This window comes from Talpa europaea (assembly GCF_964194135.1).
Source record: "Talpa europaea genome assembly, chromosome: 2".
Taxonomy (NCBI): domain Eukaryota; kingdom Metazoa; phylum Chordata; class Mammalia; order Eulipotyphla; family Talpidae; genus Talpa; species Talpa europaea.
In genome coordinates this window covers 69055394-69075353 of record NC_140068.1, presented here as the reverse complement: position 1 = coordinate 69075353, position 19960 = coordinate 69055394, and the positions used below count along the sequence as shown (strand labels likewise).

Genomic DNA, 19960 nt, shown 5'->3' with positions numbered 1-19960 from the left:
AAAAGTCAAATCCTTCTGATGACCTGTGACACTTACATAGCCAGCCTGCCAGTGTCCATCCTTCCTCCACCCTCACAGGGTCTGATGCAGGCACACCTACCACCTGCTTTCCCCTGCAACCTGCAAACAGGCTCCCACCCAGGCCTTTACCCTGGCTGTTCCCTCTGACATATCCACTCTTGTTCCTTACCTCTTTCAGGTCTTTATTCGAATTTTACCACTTAGTCAAGTCTTCCCTGACTTCACCATTTATACTTTAAAAAGCAGAGAAATCATTAGTAACCAGACATTAGTTAATATTCCAAGTCATCCGATGATGATGATCATGACTCTCCGTAACTACAATATTTTCATTATGCTACAACTTTTAACCCTCAGAAAAGCAAGGGCAATACAACTTAAAGAGACAGAGTAGTAGTACTCTTTCAGACTGACAAGGTGCCTTTCTGGGCCACTCTACTGAATAGCTTCCTAGTCAGTTAAACTAATTATTCACTGATTGCTTTAGCCTGTAGAAATTGATGCAGAGTTGGATAAGAGAGGATGCAACTCTGTTTTTAATGTTAAGGTGATATCTCAAAGGAAATTAACTTAATATTCAATAAAAATAATAAAAAAGCATAAATAGGGTGTTGCATAGAAGTATAGAAAAACATTCTCTTTTTGACCAGTTGCTACAAAACTAATCAAATTGATAAGCTGCAATTAGATCATACTTAATTTGATGGGATCATTGCAGTGCCAAAAACTGCAACGTTTTCTCTCCCAGTTTCTGGCATAGTCTATTGGATTAAATGTAATTCACATTCAAAGTATTTTGATTATATTCAATTTTTTTCATAGATAATACAGTATTATGAAAGGTAAAATGGACTATTTCTAGCTTTGTGTGCACTGTGATTAGTGAAAACTGATTATGACACATTTTTAGTACCTAAATATAACATAAGATGGTAAGTTTTAAAAATAGACTTGATTATTTCCAGGCAGTGGCTGGTGAAGTTAGAAGAGGTTGTCTGGAGTTGATTAAATGGTGGTAAGGGTTCTGGGTCACATGGGGTGTTATAGAATATACATTTATATAAACTAAAAATTCTTACATTCTCTAAACTTTTAGCTCTACATTCGCAAACCATTTGGATGGTCTGTTTTATGATCTCACTTTCATGGGATTGAAAGAAGTTAACTTATTTACAGCACCTGTTATATTATTTAGATGATAGTTAGGTCTTAAATGCGTATTAACAATATATTTTAATTAAAGGATGAAAACAGATGTCACCATTAGCTAATATAATGGGAAGGAAATTACATCTTATCACTTGTCTTGAAATGCACTCCAGAATGACTTAGAAAATACTGTACCTAATGATGGCTGACTAATTCAGTATGCTGTGCAAATAAAATCCAGGAAGCTTGCCTTGCCCTGCTTTTAAAACTGAAAAAGAGTAAACCTTTTTAGAACAAATTCTTCATCCTCAGATATTCAATTTAGAATTTGAAAATAGGATATTAGTTGTTGCTTTTAAAAACCTAAACTCATCTGAGATACTTTATTTCATAATTCTAGATCCTACTTACCAATGATAGTCCTTTAAATAGTGTTAAATGTCACAAAACAAAAACAGATGCTTTATTTGATTGTTGTTCACTATTTTCTCTGTTATAAAAATAGCTAATTTTTTTTTACTGGTACTTACTAATATCCAACACCTACCTAACTGCTTTACATATATTGCCTATTTTAATCCTTACAAACAATGCTGTAAGTATTGTTTATAGGAAGGTGTTATCAACCCCATTTCAGAGATGGAAAAGTGGGGTGATTGAGTTGTCAAATAACTTAGTGTGCTGTGAAGTTAGCGTAAGAAGACCCCGAGAGAAACTTGAACCTAGGAAAATTGACTTCAGCACCTCTGAGCACTGCTGTCTTCTCAAGTGATAACACACATGTGGGTTAAACCCCAAATCAAAGAAATACATTGGTGCCCTCACTCCCTGGGAGCAAGAAGCAGGTATAACACTTCCCTTCTATACCCAAGGAAGGATTGGCAGGTGTTCATTACCTCCTCTCTAGAGATAAGCCTGAGAGACAGGACCTCTGACCAGACAAGAATCTTACTGGTGGCAAAATAAATATACTAGTGACTGGGGTAGGTAAGCATAAGGTTTGACCAACAGAAGTATTTGTCTGTGAGATAGTCATCAGGTGTCTATACTTAATGCACCTACAGGGTATTCACTTCTCATGTACTCCTTGTGACTCTGGGAAACAAGTTTACAGAGTTTGGGGTGCCCATTAACATTTAAAAAATATTTTGACTAAATATTACAAAAGCAAGGCGGTGCTTATTTTTCCAAGCTACCACATCTGAAATCAGGTTTTTATCATTCACAAAGAACAAAAGCAGCAAAATTCACTAATGAAGATGTTTTCAACATACATAAATTTATTAGACACTAGAAATGGAAAGGAGAACAACTTTTGACCTGTTAGCAGCATTCTATGTATCATCATCCATCCACCATTTCAGAACATTGGGAAGACTTGGGACTGGGGCAGTCCACATTAGTTAGCCTAATAAAAATTTATATAAAAAATCTTTTTATTTTTGTGTGAATTTGTAGATACCATTAGGAATGCTGACAAGTTTTTCGACAAAATTATGTGTCCCCACTTGCCCCCGCCCTGGTTGTATCTCCTGGACTTTCCACAAAACAAATTATACAGGCGTTCACCTTTCTCTTTGACTTTCATCTCATAAGGTGATCTTTTTTCGTTTTCTTAGTGGTCTATTGATAAATGCTCTGTCATTCATACTGATACCAGTGTGCCAGGAAATCCTGCCAGTCATAGCTGCTTCCCAAAGTTATCAGCTAAGTAAGTATACTCAGAAACTTAAAAGCAAAGTACTTTCTACCCTCATGTATTATCCATGTCTGTATATACCAATGATAGCTAACATTTATTGAGCTCTAACCATGTGCTAGACACTGTGCTATGTACTTTGCATTGATTTTCTCAAGTAACCCTCCAAATGGTCCTATGAAGTGGCTATTATTATCACCTGTTCATCAAGAAGGAAAATATAAAACAGAAAGTTGAAATAATTTCTTCTTGGTGATGAGGCTAAGAAAGTTAGGATTAGATTTGGTCTTGGGTAGTAGACCAGCCTCTTATTTGTGCTTCAATTATTATACTGATTTCTTCCCAAAAGCATCCAGTTGTGAAGAACAGTTGGTTTATTTTATTTTCCTCCCCAGTAATAAAACACAGCAAGTCTGGTGAAAATAGCCAATCATGTAGCAAAGGCAAAGTTTACAGTGTTTGTGCATTTCAGAAGATGCAGTCATGAATTGGATACTTAGCACTTGGGCTTGATCAAATGCGTACACACCCCCTTGATCAAATGCGTACACACCCCCTTCTTCTAAACTGCCCCTACATGGAGTTTGCTCTTTATGAATTTGGTGAACTAGCATGGCCAAATATTGTATTGAATTGTGGAATGGTTCACATGAAACTTTGACTATTTTTTAAGATTTTTTTTTATGGACCTCCCTGGTGGTGCAGGGGGTTAAGACACAACCTATGAAGCTATCCACAGGCCCTGCAGCACGAGTTCAAGATTTTTTTTTTCTTTATGCATACAAGAACTGGAGTGCAGGGTAGAGGTGAGGAGGGGTGAGGGGATTCATCAGAGACAGATTGGGGAGCAGAATAGGCAGAGCCACTGAAATATACTGCTGAGGGGAGCAGTGGCGAGAGAGGAGAGGTCTGCTGCACCATGTGGGTCACCTCGCTGGCCAGGGATCGAACTCATGCTGTAGTGGCTGGCGATAGCTTGATAGTGCTGAGACTTTAGCCCCTGCACCACCAGGGAGGCCCAAACCTAATTAGACTTAATGTTGACCAGTTACATATTTATCGTATAGGTATCACCAACATTACCTGTGATTTGTTTTTCTAAAAATTCATTCCTTACGAAAATTTCATTCCTGATTAATACACTACTATATGGTTTCCTTTCATTTGACCTTCTTCTCTTGAATTGTTAGAATATTAAAATAACTCCTCTTGTGCCAGGTTTCAATTTTCATTCTCTCATATATTTTAAATATTGTAAATCAGTGATAGTGTCCCATAATCTAGAAACAATATTTCTAGGCTCTAATACTCAAAGCTTCTCTACATGCATTGCCTCACATCAGTCAGTGTTTCTTGGGAGGTGAAGTAGAGCAAAAATTTAAATGTGTGCTAGTGGGCCTCTGTGTCCTGAGATGTCTTCATTTAATGCTTACTCAGGAGTGGCCTCCTATGGTAAATTGAAAACGGAATTAAAAATAAATGCTTGACTGAAGTAACAGGCTATCAAACACTAATAGCTAATCATCAGCTATGCTCTCATTTTTCCTAAGTGTCATCTCTCAGTGCTTTCAGAGCACTGTAGGATGCTGATTGGATGAACTACATTTTTAACAATGCTAAATAGAAAGAGAAAAAAAACAAAGAAAAATATACAACAAAACCTTTCATATGTAATTTTTAAAAGGGCATGTGGAATGAGGATGCTGTGCAAAAGAAAAGAAATTGCAACACTATAAATTTCTCTTTTGTTCTTTTTCAGCCACCTCTGAAAACACATTTTTTCTAATAATTTACACTCCCTGCTGATAGCACTAATTTTCTTTAACACATTAGATGTTTTAAAGAAAAATAGTTTAAATCACTATGAGAGTAAAAATAAAATCTTTAGTGCCATCTCCTGGACATTTGCAATAAGTACATAGTATACTCATTTTAAACTAACAAGTAAATGTGATTTTATACACTGGCTGAAAAATACATTTTTTCCCCACTGCGGTAGTTAAGAAATATATTCAGCAATATTTTGAGCATAGTACTAAAACACTGAAATGTTTCACATATATAGTTATATAATCTATAATACATATTTTATGTGTGGTATGTAATATATTTTTATAATCTTTTGAGGGTAAACTTTTCAATAGACTTTGTTTTTCAGATAATTTTTTAAAAATAAGAAAAAATGAGAGATCAGTACAGCGTCCCTACCCACACACATACACAGCCTCCCTCATTATCAACATCCTGAATTTGTTACAATTGATGAAGTTACATTGGCAATCATTATTACCCAAAGTCCATAGTTTGTATCAAGGTTCAGTCATGATGTTGTACATTCTGTGAGTTTGGACAAATGTATAATAGCATGTATCTGCCATTTTCATATCACATGGAATAATTTCTGTACTCTACCTAGTCAACCCTCCCTCCCCCAAACCTTTACCATGACCATTTTATTTATTTATTTAGTTTTTAAAAATTATTTATTTATTTGTTCATTCATTCATTCATTCATTCAAGCACTGGGTACAGTCAGAAGCACAGGAGGGTGAGAGGATTCACCAGAGCCAGAGAAGGGAACAGAACAGGCAGACTGATGAAATACACTGCTGAGGGGAGCAGCGGGCGCAACAGGAGAGGTCTGCTCGCCATGTGGGACCCTCGCTGGTGGCCAGGGATTGAACCGGTGCTACAGAGGCTGTGGGCGGCTTCGCCGCCCAGTGCTCAACCACTGCGCCACCAGTGGGGCCCTACCATGACCATTTTAAAGTCTAAAATGCTAATGTGTAATATCTGTGATTCATACAATTGTAAGTATGATATATATGATAGGTATTGGCTTAAAATGTATAACAATTTTTAAATTTTTATTCTGTTTTCACATATAGTGTCAAGCATTTTGCATTTATGATTAAAATTTAGTTATATGCTTTGGCACGGAAGTGGAACAATGTACTTCAGTAACAATAAATAAAAATAAGTTAAATTTAAAAATAATAAAATTTAATTACCTGATGATTATTTTTATCAAGTGACAGGAAATATATACAAAGAGCCTCCCTATTCAACTTTAGCCTTACTGTATGAAGTCTCTGTTTTACTGTACTCCCCAGATAATCTATATTGACTACTTAAAAGACAGGTTCCTGGAACTAATCCTAGACTGACTGAATCAGACCACTGTAGGTAAGTCCAAGAACTTGAACTATAAAAGTTCCTTAGATAATTTTGATGTGTACTAAGTTTGAGAAGATGAAAGAAACCTTTCTCCCAAAGCAGTAACTTTCCATTCCCTTAGCCATATTCAAATGAGTATTCTGAAGATAAGATGGTGCAGTGGAAAGTTGGAAATAGAGTACGTAATTATCACAAGCTAGCTTTATGACCTAGCTGTAAGTAATTTAAAGCATGGGCCTAATTAGAAAATTGTACTCAGTGATCGCCGAAGTCCCACCTGTGACTCTTCTACTTTTCTAAATATTTCCTTTTGAAACCAGGTTTTGGAATATTTCCTGTTTTTTTTTTTTTTTCTTCATTCTGCAAGTGGAATTTAAATGATCCTAAAGTGATGAATCCCAAGTCCTAGTGAACAAATTTAATTTCTTAAATTTCAGGAATGCTTCACAGGGGAAGAAAAAAAATCAAATGTAAAGTAGGATAATTCAAACTTTTCTAAAGAAAGCTAACATGGTAATATGGAGTGTAGGGGCAGGAATGGACACAGGGCTGGTTTTCTAGGATCCCATGCAGAATGGGTAAAGGAGGAGTTTTGGAGCCCTCAGGGGTTTTTGCAGGTCTTTTATTGGGGTTCACCAGGCATATGGCAGGCAGGGGTCCTGGGGGACCGCAAGGCTAGTAGGCCTTCCAGCCCCCAGCAGGACTTCACTCTGGGCTCTCACTCTTCTCTCAGCTACTGCTTCTACTGCTTCTGCTGCTTCTTTCTCGGCTTCTCTTTCGGTTTCTGCTGGCGTCCCCGTGACACCGCCCTTAAAAGCCCAGTCTCAGCCCAGGTGAATCCCATCTACCTATGCCCACACCCTATTCCAGGTGCCCGCCATCAGGCATGCATTCAGGACCACAGGGTTCCGTCATCTATCCTGATGGCGGGAGGGCAGAAAAGTCTGACATTTTTCCTTACCCTACATGGAGAAATAGCATATCATATTCCTACAGATAGATGTTAAGTGAAAAGTAAACCTAAGTAAATTCTTGGTAAGTTGTAGTTTCATAATAATTGGTAAGAATTCAAGTTGCAAAGGAAAGTTTGCTAGCTTGCAAAGGCTAAAAGGAAGATACGCTGCTGTTAAAGTAATTTCACCTGAATTATATAACTTTGCAATTGTGACTAGTTCCTTTGAAGAATATAATATATGCCAAACAACTGGAAAACTTGTATTTAATATAGGATTATATGTATAATATAATCTGAAAACTTTGCAAAAATACAATTAGCACATTTAACCAAGGTTCATTGCTCCTCAAAGCAATGAAAAACTAATTTAGTCAACAGTAATAGCAAATCACAAACCTTCCTTACTTTATGAGTAGACTAGAAGGTTAAAATAAATCATGTTTTATTTTCATGATGAAGTTTCAGTAGACTTTGAAAAGAAACTAATGTGTGTGTGTGTGTGTGTGTGTATAAAATGTGGGTGGGGGGATGATCCCTTATACAAAAGAAAAGAAATATTTTCTGATGGTGATCAAAAGTAATAAAACAAGTGAAACTCAATATCTTCTCATGTTGTTTTCTTTGTACCCCCAAGGTCTCAAGCTGCGCCTATTGTGCAGTTGGAATTCAATAAAGGTTTGTTGAGTTGTTTGTAAGACTCTATTGTGTTTGATAACTAGGAGGAAGTTTGATTCACTGGAGGTAAAGATGCCTGAGAAGGTCTGTGAGGGATGCTGATAGATGTGGAATGGAGGTTGCAGCAGCACACTCTAGGAGGCTCACATTCGCTCTGATGGTGGCTTCCAGATGTACTCAGCTAAGGTGGTCGGTTTCTAGCATCAACTATTTGCACAGTGGCTTTCTGAATCTGCAGCTCCTGATTGAGTAACTTTGAGTCACTGGTTTTGTACTTTTGTTAGAACCAATTCCTGTTCCTTACAACTTTGTAGCACAAATTCCATTCCTTCATCTTCTTGCTTAACAGACTATGGTGTTTGTTATTTCCAACTCAAACTCTGATACCAGAGACCATTATTTCCAAGAATCATTTAAAAAAAGAAAATAGTCACCATTAATATGCAATGGAATTTTACTGCTCCTCAGTTACAGAGTAGAATCAAAGAAACAGTTTCACTAAAAAGGGAACAATTGTATTTGGGGCCAAGAAACCATTTTTAAACTGCACGTGTTTTGCTTGACAATCAATGATGTGTGATTATTGGGCTGTCAATTCATTAGTACATACACAGTGGATGCTTATTTGCTGATATACACACTCTAAAAGGTAATCTGATTTCAAATACATTTCTGAGAAGTTTGGAAGCACCCACAATTATTTTATTATTATTTAACATGCTTTAATATCTCTTTAATACATATATAAATACTACCATATGCTATATTTTTATTATATCATGGAATAGTCCAAGATTCAAATCATTTAGGAAGCTTTTTTTTTAACCCACTAAGCTAAAGAATTCTCCCTGATCATTTCACCTAGATTTATTACTCCTTTCTGTACAATTTTCTTCCACTCTTTCTCACTTGGCATATGTTGCCATAAACTGCTAATTTATATTTACATATAACTTACTTCCTAAATAGACTGGACAGTCCTTGGTCAAGAACTGTGCTTTAGAATTGCAATTACTGTCATTTTTTTTCTTTTTTTATTATTGCATTAATTTTCATTGAGGTAATGTTGGCAAACAACACTGTATATAATTTAGAAGTACTTGTTCATACCTCTTCAGGTGTATATTACCACACTCCACCCACCATCAAAGCAAAGCACCATGATCTACTGCCATACAATAGAGCAATATCAAAACTTTTCAAAGCAAGCCTCCAACCTACCAGACTGGAAAAACATTTAATTTCATTCATTACTGAAGTTCCCTCCTGGACATCTTAGGTCTTTGGGACTCTCATTATTCTCAGAACTTTCCTAGCTTTAGTCTCCATGTCACTAACTTAATGGGCCCACGATATTTCCTTGTTCTATGTTCCAAGCCAAGTTTGAGAAGGGGAACACAAACTATAGTTGCCATTTCCAGTACCCTGCCTTCCTGCCATGGTATACACATGCCAGCATAATCCTCCATTTTGCAAACTGTTCTCTGCCCCCCTTCATCTTGGGGAAAGTTCTCAGCTATCCATAGATTCTGTCCCTTAAACTCTTGAAACTTTGAAGCACTTGCTACTAGTCCTCTGGGAAAAACCTGCACTTCACAAAGCAATGCCAGGAAGAAGGATGGAAGTGTAATCTAGCTTCTGACCACTTTGGGAATGAAGAAAAGAAAAATAAACGCACACACTAGAAATCAGTGAGATGCTGTGCTGGTTTTGAAGATTTCACTGCATTCTGCTAGTGATAGTCACTCAGCATCTCTGTGTGCCTTGTTTATAATAGTATGTGATCAAGAAATACTTATTAGGTGGCTGGACTATCGTTAATATTTCTTTTAAAATCAATTATTTTGTAATTACAAGATTTTTTTGACATTTAAGCATAATATTTCGCTTTTTGAACATTCATCTTTATGTCCTTTAAATATGTGCCTTTATTTACCCAAATGACTTATTTACAATTGGAATTTTGGAGTTTCTTGAATTGAATGCACAGATACTGACATAATGTAATGGTTATTACATAGTGAGATAATGGAAGAAATCACATCAAATGAACAAAATTTCTATAATCATGTTTTTTGGATAGGATTGCATTTTTAATAACAATCTTCATTTTTATAGAGATAATTTAAATCTGAGATTTGTGATCATATATTTTGACAACCTCACTGATCAGTAAGAATACTTGTTAATTCTGAAATTAAAATATACAAATAAATTTCACAAAAATTACATTTGCAGTCCCACATTTACTGTAATACCATATAATAAAATATGTATTTTCATTTATTATTCAAACAGAACGCTGTCACATAATTGATATGCATTAAAGCATTAAAACACCAGATGCAAAAAACAAATATGCTGTTTATGATTTCACTACCAGTATCCTGATTCCAAAGGCGTATTTTATTATGAAGACAACATCTTGACTGCATGAGATATCTAGAGTAATGCAAGGGGAATACGAATTGAGAGAAGGGCATTAGGCTTTTGTATTTAAAGAGATATTGCAGTAGAGCCATTGCAGAAGGTTACAGGGTAGGTAGATTTTGAGAAAGTGGGAGTAATGAATGCTTTTCTCTCCCTCCCCCTTTTCTTCTTTGTCTTTTTTCTGTCCTTTGTCCTTCTTATAATATATGCTGATAAAAAGAACGCCATCCGGGGAAATAAGTAGGAGTGGTTGACAGGGACTTGGGTTCACTTTTTCTGTCAGTGCAGAATAAGGGAGGCCTATCTACAAGTATCCTGAGAAACAACATGATTTTTCTTCTTTCATTCTATTCCCTGCTGGGGTGCCCAAACCAGTAGTATAAACATGGCCTGAAACCAAAAAGGAATGTTGAACACAGGTGAGAGGTGGATACAGGTTGCCAAAGGCTAGATTCAGGAGGATGGTAGTCCTGGTGGAGCTTGGTGTGATGCCTTTGTGATTGGTCTCCTGAGCTTAGGGTGAAGCACTTGGCAAAGAGCTGTTCCAGTACACTTAGGTACATCTCTCTGGAGAAGAATGCTGTCCCATGCTGGTGGCTGTCCTCCTTAGCAACTACTCTGTGGGCTGAATTTCTCTCCCAAAGTCAGTGAGACTGGAAAAGATCTCCCCTCTAAGAAAATGAGAACCTAGAGGCCTCAGCTCATATCCCAATCAAGTAATTCTATTTGACTTGACTTCTATTTTTTTAAATATTTTTTGCTTTATGTTATATATAATTCTATTTTTAAAATATTTCTATTTTTAAACTATTTTTGCTTTATGTTATGTATAATCAAGTGCAGAATTATCACATACAACATGTATTGAATACTTTCAATAGTTAGTTACCTTCTTATCTTTAGAATGATTTTTGCCTTAAATACCAGTTTTTGTTATTGTTTTTAATCTTTCCCTGGGATGCACGTTTTCTAGCCTTTTATCTGAAACATTCTGTTCCATTATAGTTTAGGTGCATCTTTGCTAAAGTACATTTAGTTGAATTTTTAAAATCTAAGGTAATGATGACTGCTGATGTGCTGGGTTGTTTTTACTGTCTCAGACCGTAATTCCTGATTTTCCTGCTTTATCTGTGTGTGTTTGTTTCAATTCTTCTCTTCTGTGTATTGATTTTTTTTCCAAAGCATTTTTTTAGTGTTTATTTTTTAAAGCATATGATTTTTTTCTTTACTGGTTTGGATAGCATGAATTTTATTTCAGTTACGTTTTTCTGGTTACCAAACTAAAATTTCATCTTTTCATCTTTATTTACTTGCATGAAGGTTAAAACTGAAATTCTTGGTTCATGGAGCCTTAGCACATAACCTGAAGGCAGCTGTCTGCTTCAGCTGTGTTACCATTAGAATTACTGCTCCCCATTTTATTTCTCTCCCTTGAGGATCCACCTGCTTTCTCCCCAGCTCAAACATGAATTAAGTTACTCCTTTAAATACTTTATCCAGCATTTTCAGTGCTCCATGGCAGTAAGGTTTATCAGGATATTTAGTTCTCAGTATGAACTTGCTTGTAAATTTAGTTTTTTTTTTCCTCAAAATGAACTAAGAAAAGGGTAAATTATTTATATATGACTTTTATATTTAGCAAATTATTATTAACTACTACTAAGGAGGTATCTATCTTAACTATCTTGCTGAACTGCATTTCTAAGGTAATTTACTGTTTGCTCAAAGGGAGGTATCCTATGTAAAATGGCAATAATACATGGTCCAAAAGATAAGTGACCAAGCGCAGTGTTGTGTGATTACAGTAGTTTCACCTCAGTGGTCAGTACCCTCATTCATATATATATATATATATATGTATATATATACCCTCATATATATATATGTACCCTCATATATATAAATATTACACAGTTTTCCTGAAATAGGTGCCTTTTTGATTGAGCCCTTTTATCAAGAGAATCGATAAAAATCCTTTAAATCTGAATTTTAAAATAAAATTGATTTTAAATCATTAATACATAGTATATTCTAAATCAGGAGTTGACAAACTGAGCCACAGGCCAAATCTGGCCTGCCATCTGTTTTGGTAATAAAGGTTTGTTACAACACAACCATGCTCCTTAGGTATTACCTATATTACTTTCATGCTGCAACAGTAGAGCTGAGTAGTTGCAACAGAGACTATGGGCCACAAAGTCTAAAATATTTACAATGTGGCCTTTTACTGAATATTTTGCCAATCTCCATACTAACTCATGTTCTGTATTACAAAGTAGATGTACAGGATTTTTTTTTTAATCTTTCTCCTCTTCCTTTATATTTACTTAAGTAGAATTGGTGTTTCCAAATATTTATTCACACACTCTCTATTCTTAGTTTATTTTAGTTTATTTGATTAGAGATATTTTCTTGCTCTCACTCCTCTTTAATGATTATTTCTTTACTAGAAGCCTTAATATTTCCAATGATGTTTTATATGGTTACTTTCAAACAATCCATAATTACTTTCTATCCATTTGATACCAAACGAATGCTGCTGAAAATATAAAAATATTGTTGTACCAATCAGATTCTTGCATTCATTAAATATATCACTGTATCCATCTATAAATTAAAATTGTTTGGCCTTAAGTTGGAAAGGGTTTCAGATTCTAAACTACTTAATGTGCTAGATATAAGTGTTTTTAATTATGGAAATTAAATGGAGAAAGTGTCAATTGGCAAAGCAAGAAAGGGATTTCAGAATTTTAACAGTAATCATTAAAATTCTGCTCAAGAGCTGTTGATGTTAAAAGGAAATCATAATGAAATCCCAGTACTTCAAACACTATAGTGCTTGGAATTAACTTATTTGATTATGTTTCCAGGGAGTACCAGTTCCCCACAGTTATCTTAGATTAGAGCATCAAGCTAACTGCCTGAATTTAACAGTAGCATTTGTGTACTCTGTGTCCTGGGGAATACCCACATGAAGCAGACTAGCACAGCTACACAGATAAATTTGATTAGCCATTTCCCAGGAGTTTCTCTTTTGGTGTAATAGCCAGTGCCTATTGGGTAGGCCTGGGACAACACTCAGCTCTCATTTACATACAGAATCCTTTCATTGTGGAGTCACTGGATGTCAAAGTGTTCTATACAGAACAACAAACAGTTTCTATTTATACCAGTTTTAAATTGAGGAATAGAACTGTCAGGAGGGAGAATCAGATTAAATGTGAACGTCCTATGTGAAATGGTTTCCCTCAGCAACTGTCCCTTCACCAGTAGGTGTGACATGAAAGGACTCGCTAGCTGAAATATAATGTATAAAATAACTTTCTGTATTCTATGAAATCAGATATGTGGTGCTAAGTAGTAATCCCCAGGAATGGGGGTAAAGGGAGATATCTATTGGAAGACATTACCTAGCACAGTAGCTTAAACAGCAATTTTCCAGGTATGTACCATGCTCAAATAGCACATCATGGAATTAATTTACTGTGATTTTTAAAAAAATTATAGTCAGTATTAATAAAAGAGGATATGAGAGAAAATACCAGAGCACATTGTATATAGTGTAAGTATTTATACGTGTTTTGGCTTCCGTTTTATACATACATGATTTTAAGGTGAGTTCCTGTCCAAATAGTTTGAAAGCCACCTGTCGAAGAAGCAGAGGCTTGTAGTGGGCTCATAAATTTTATTGCCATGGATGGTGATTATATAGAAATCTTCTTACATGAGTTAGTGCTTGTGAGCAAAACAGGCACTAGCACTACATATGAAGGCATTTCTTACCTTTAGAGGTAAGATCAGTGGAAAAAAAATGCTTTTATAAGGTTTGCTTCAGTTCAAATAACTATACCTCTTTTCCTTTAGGAAAAAATTGTGTTTCTGTCCTCCATCATTTACTTAATTTGCTACCATTTTCTTTTTTGCCCAGGAGATTGCATCAACAATTTGAAAGCTATAAGGAACAAGTGAGAAAAATTGGGGAAGAAGCCCGGCGTTACCAGGGTGAGCACAAAGATGATGCTCCGACTTGTGGAATCTGTCATAAAACGAAGTTTGCTGATGGGTGCGGCCACCTCTGTTCCTACTGCCGCACCAAGTTCTGTGCCCGCTGCGGAGGTCGCGTGTCTCTGCGATCCAACAATGTGAGTGTTTCGTGAGCATGAGAGGGGCCCTGCCTGTGGATAAGAACCAGTACTCCTCCCAAGCAGAAAAGAAGGGCGTGTTAGAAAGCAGACTTGTGCATGAATGTCTATATTAATATAGCCTCCCCCCAATTTCTTTCATAAGGTCCATCATAGTACAGCAGTGGTGAAAATAACTCATAAAAAGACTCTTTCCCTGTGTGTATATCTTAGTAAATTATTCCTGTTCAAAACTGACAGATTACCTGTAGGAGTGAATAATTTTTCTGAGGAATGTAGTAAGTGTAGATTTACTATCAGGAATTATAAAACTCTTGAATTTTGTTATAGCGAATTTGTCTTGTTAAAATAGATTAGCATTCATTTCTGAAACATTTGTTTCAGATTGAAATTATGTGGCATTAAATTTAACCCAAGATGGTAATGTATAAAGCAGTGATTAGCTCTGCAAGAGTAATTTCATATTCACTGTCATGTTCAAGAAATAGTGCTAAGTTTAGCTCATGGAAATTACTTGAATATTTATCATGGCTATCTGAAAGTAGAACATTCCTATATGGAGAGCGGTGTCTGGGAACACTCAAAAATTTCCCATATAAATTAACAATAATAGTATTTTCAGATTCCAAAAATAAACTACATAATCATACCGAACAGGTATGTTCTACTATTGGATACTGGGGAAACTTGAATGTCAAAATGCATTGTGGATGTGGGGGTGAAGATTGCACTTATTTTTTCTCTATGAGAGGTAATCTGGCCTGATGCAGTTTTTTGGTTTAAATAACAACTACTTTTCTAGAAAGCCAGGGCTTTAAATATATACATTTTTTTTGAGATACTATAGACACTAATATGCTAATAGGATTCATTGTTATTTACAAAATAGTAAATGATTCTAATAAATATTTAGTTTAGACTATATTTTAATGGTATTCTTTATCACATTCCCTCTGTTAGTACCATAGAATTATTTATAGGATAGCTGGATGAGTTTTTCTTGTTATAGATATGCAGTGTTATATGAGGCAGTTAAGATTATCATACAACTAAAGAGTTCCCAGTGTTCCTTTAAGGAATTTCTCATATTACTAACCATGCATAGACTTCAACTTAATATAAAGTCATATTTAAAAATAGCATGTTTTATGCACTCTTCATGTTTTCCTAGTTGGGAAAATTGCAGTTAAAAATTAAATGAACCTCTCAACCACCATTGTTAATTTTCGTAGTATTTCAGCTGTAAGTAGGTTATTCTAAAATCTCTTTCAGGAATGAAGACATTCAGTAAAATAGATATATCTTGTTTGTTAAAATGAACCTACTGTAATCTCTATCATCCTAGAGAGATAATTAAATTATCTGAACAAGAGATTATTTGTCGAAGAAACTGGATAGTATGATTGTCATGAGAATTAAATTTAAAATTTAAAATCTGTATCTTTATGATACACACATTTGATTGTTTTAAGGTTCCATTTTGATGACCACACAAGCTTTCTTTCATCCCCCTAAAAGTTTTTTGTTTTAGTTAATCCTCATATGTTACCTTAAAGTCTCTTTACAACAACCTTTGGTCAAGATAGTGTCTTGCCACATGAAAAGTGCACAAGAACTGTTTGTTGATTTTCCCTTCTTTACTGTTTCAAAACACATTCTTTTGCAATTATTTCTCACCATGAGACTTGGGAATGATATTGAAAGTATTTTACAACCTCTGTGGTTAAGGCACTGTCCAGTCTGAAGAGGTGCTGGCAGTAAGCAACATGCCACCAACATCTCAGTGTTAATGATGGCCAAGTGCCCTGCACTGTTGAGTGCTTTTAGCTTCCCATCATAGATCCAAGACAAGCTGGTGACAATACAGGTAACAATACAGTTAACTATTGATATATTAAAATTGTTAAGGTCAAGGTCATGTTTTAAAAAATAAAAGGGTGGGCCTCCCCGGTGGCGCAGCGGTTGAGCGCTGGGTTGCGAAGCTGCCCGCAGCCTCTGCAGCGCCGGTTCGATCCCTGGCTGCTCCCCGGCCACCGGAGGAGGGTCCCACATGGCGCGCAGACCTATCCTGCCGCCCGCTGCTCCCCTCAGCAGTGTACTTTGGTCCTTCTGCCTGCTCTGCTCCCCACTCTGGCTCTGGTGAATTCTCTCACCCTCCCGTGCTTCTGCCTATACCCAGTGCTTGTATAAATAAATAAATCTTTAAAAAATAAATAAAAAATAAATAAAACAGTCTGTGTCAGCACATGGGAACTATAGTTCGAGACACCTTTAAAAAAATTAAAAAAGAAAAAATAAATAAAAAAAGAAAAAAGAAAAGGATGTTTAAAGGAAATTGAGCTAGGGGGTACTTTTGCTTTAGAGCAAACACTCAGGCCAATTGTAGTTCAACCTTCTTTATACTAAATCCATCCAATCTTGGGAAAAAATATTCAAAGAAACAAAAGAAGAGAAAGCACAACTTTAAGTACTTAATCAAAAGCAGAAGACAAACGAGTGCATAAAGGTCATTTTTCCTATGACATTGTAAATGTTCAAATATATATTACAAATAAGTATTGCTTATGAAATGAGTTATGACTAAAATAATGTATTTCTTTTCTCATTTTCACTTAGTACAAACATTTCCCATTCTTAGATATTTCTAAATCACAACTAACATATTTTAACAGTAATTTGAGAAATATATTCATATAATTATATGCATATTAATGTCTTTTCAAAAATAGGTAAACTAAATATGGTAGTGGATTAATTTTCTGAAGAATGATTTACATGTAGATTTAATAACCTGAGTTGTAAATATTTCAAAATTTTAACTCCCAAATTTTGTATTTAAGATATAACAAGATCCAAATATGTCCATTTTTTAATGTAAGATTGAACAAAGACTACTTTGGGGGAAAAATACACAACTGCTTTTCCAAATGCCTGGGTTTTAGCACTTTGAAGTAGCATGAAATTGTTTTCTTAAAATCTCTTTATTAATGTGTGCCTTATTTTTCTTTCTCTTCTTTTTCCTCTCTCTTTACTCTGCTTCCTTGGATGCTTTCCCAAAGGAGGACAAAGTGGTTAGAATTCATGCTTTCTTTTCTATCATTTTAAATAATGTTGTGAAATTTATTAAGTGTATGTTTTACTGAGGGTTGTTAATCACTATATTTCACAAAGAATTGATATGCTAGGAAGAACTCATTCCCAGTTCTTAAGGAAAAAGTAATAAAACAAACATCTAGCAACACTATAGAGCTTTATGGGAATAGGTAAAGTCTGGGCAGCTTGAGTTTGTGAGGATATTTTATATAATTTATATTATTATGAAATCATTTGTCCTCTTAGTTCTTAAAGTATTGATGATTCTATCTGCCTTCAGGAACAATAAACTTCAGTGGGCTCTTTCTCAGCACTTAGTAGACAAATCACTTAGGTGATTGGAAACTTTATTTCAGAATGCAATATACTGATTTAGTGTAGAGAAAGGATGAATTTAAAATTAAGAGCTCAAAATGAAATTATTTTTCTATAGAAAACAGGTAGCAGAGTTCTCATATTGGACCACGTTGTGCTTTTCTTCCTCGTTTATAGAAATCACTCACTAGAGGAATGAAAGATCACTTTTAACTCCGATCAGCTACAGAAAGTACAGAGGCTATAGTCAGGAAGATATGATCCAAGTGGAACGGCCAGTCAGTCTGTCCTTTGTATACATTCATTTGGTATAACTATAATTTCCTCAGGCTCATTAATTTCCCAATATGAAACTGAGGCAATGAGTATTTTGGGTCCAATATATCAACTCAGCTGCCTTTATTCAACTGTTTCAAAGTTTAAATGATGTACTTAAGTGCATGAGAAGCAAGCATGACATTAAATTGAACATTAATCCGTGCTTTAAAACTTGATGCTAGCATATGTTCATCAGTTCTTCTATTAAAAAGAAATCAGGATGAAAATTACACAGGGTATTTTGTTTTCACTAAATATGTTTGCCTCTACCACTGGTGCTTTGTGTGAGATGATTTTAGGGGTTATTATTTTAATGCAGTTATGTTCTGCAGTAGAGAAAGTGTTGCAACTAGAATATCAAACTTTTGATTTCATGAATATTATTGCTGTGGGTGAGTCTATATTTGAAGTGTAGACAATTTTTAATTCTTTTAAGTAATAGAAGTTTAAGTAAATAATGCTGGTGGTATCCAAACGTGGTGGCAAGACTTCAACTACTCCTGCAGGGCTGGCCTGATTCATTGTCCCTTTGGCAACACATCTTACAATGGCAGATTATTTGTGTTCATTATGATTACTGACTATGTAATGAGAATTCAGGTGGATTTTGTGGTTGTCAGGCTAAAAATAGAGAGACCAATGAAATGCAATCACTTTCAATTACCTTCTTCACTTTGATTAGAAAGTATCTATCTACTGTTTGTTTTTAAGTACTTTTTCATACTTTCATTAAAACTCTTTATAGCTTATTGTAGTGGTTCAATGAATTGCCTTTCTCATCCAAAAAGACTGAAGCCAGATTTTGTCTCAGCTGTGTTAAAGAGAGTAACTGAATATTAAGCAAAGTACTTGATTATAGGTTCTTTGTTTATTCCTTTTTATTTAATATGAACTCATTTCGTTTGGTAGAGAAATTAAAATTTACAGGTGTGTGTGTGTGTCTGCATGTATGTTGGTATGAATATAAAAGGAAAGGTATGTAAAAAGAACTTTTGTATCAAAGCAATCTCCTTTTTTATCACTATAACAATAATGAATTCTACTTTGTCTATTAAATTGATGAATAAGTGAGATTGAAATATTAGTGCATATGATAGCCTTAGTGTATCTAAGAGTAGCTAACATATAAATTTTCTTTTTAATGACCATATTTTTGCAGTGTGACAATATCTTATTTTAAAACGTTGCCTCTAGCCTAAATCATATCTAATATTTACTTGAAAGATTGTATACTTGCTTATAAACATAATGGCTGTCATAAAGAATCATTTTTCTATTGACACATACTAGTTTATAATAGATTATTTATATAATTGCATATTCTCATAGGAAATACTATGAATATTCTCTTCACTTAAGCCTAAGGATATAATATATAGGGTTACTACAGAATTCCTCACAACCTATTTAAATTGCTCTTGGCTTTGCTTTACTCTCTGTTTGGTGGCACAGTATTAATTTTAGGTGACTTTTTTGATACTATTAACACTTGCTGTTAATAAACCAGCTGAAATTAATACTCCAAAATTATTACCTTTGGAATTTTATGTAAATTTTCATCAGTATTTCTTTCTATTTTTTGGATGACAGACTGATTAGTTTATGAATATAGCAACAAAAAATGAACTTCCTACATTTCTAGTTAATCTTTATTTTCACAAAAAAAGGTGCCAGGTTTTATAAGTTGAGTGTTTTGTAATAAATGTCAGCAATAGAACTCTACCATTTTCTTATTCTTTCAAAATACGAAAGAAACACTGTGTATAAAAAAAGTGTTTATGTCAAGCTACTAATTAATAAGGTACTAATTTTACAGATTTTTAAAACTGGCTCCTCATAGCTTTTCATTGGTGTTTGATTTTAGACATACCATGCTAAGTGATGTTAATGAAATAATTATCTTTTTATAGAAAAAGTTCACAAAAGAGGGTTGGCAGGTATGGGACAGTGAAACTGAGTTTGGAACCTACCTTATACTGTGTTATC

General features: G+C 34.9%; 1 protein-coding gene across 1 annotated transcript in view; it reads left to right on the top strand.

The window, feature by feature from the left end:
• LOC311187379 (regulating synaptic membrane exocytosis protein 1-like) overlaps positions 1-17391 on the top strand; it is a gene marked incomplete at both ends in the record, with an annotated part of 202120 nt that extends 184729 nt beyond the window's left edge. Inside the window, 2 exons of the mRNA XM_084258744.1 lie at positions 14035-14248; positions 17308-17391. Of these exons, the coding sequence (XP_084114870.1) occupies positions 14035-14248; positions 17308-17391 (298 nt within the window). The remainder of the gene's footprint in view (positions 1-14034; positions 14249-17307) is intronic.
• Positions 17392-19960: the final 2569 nt, after the last annotated feature.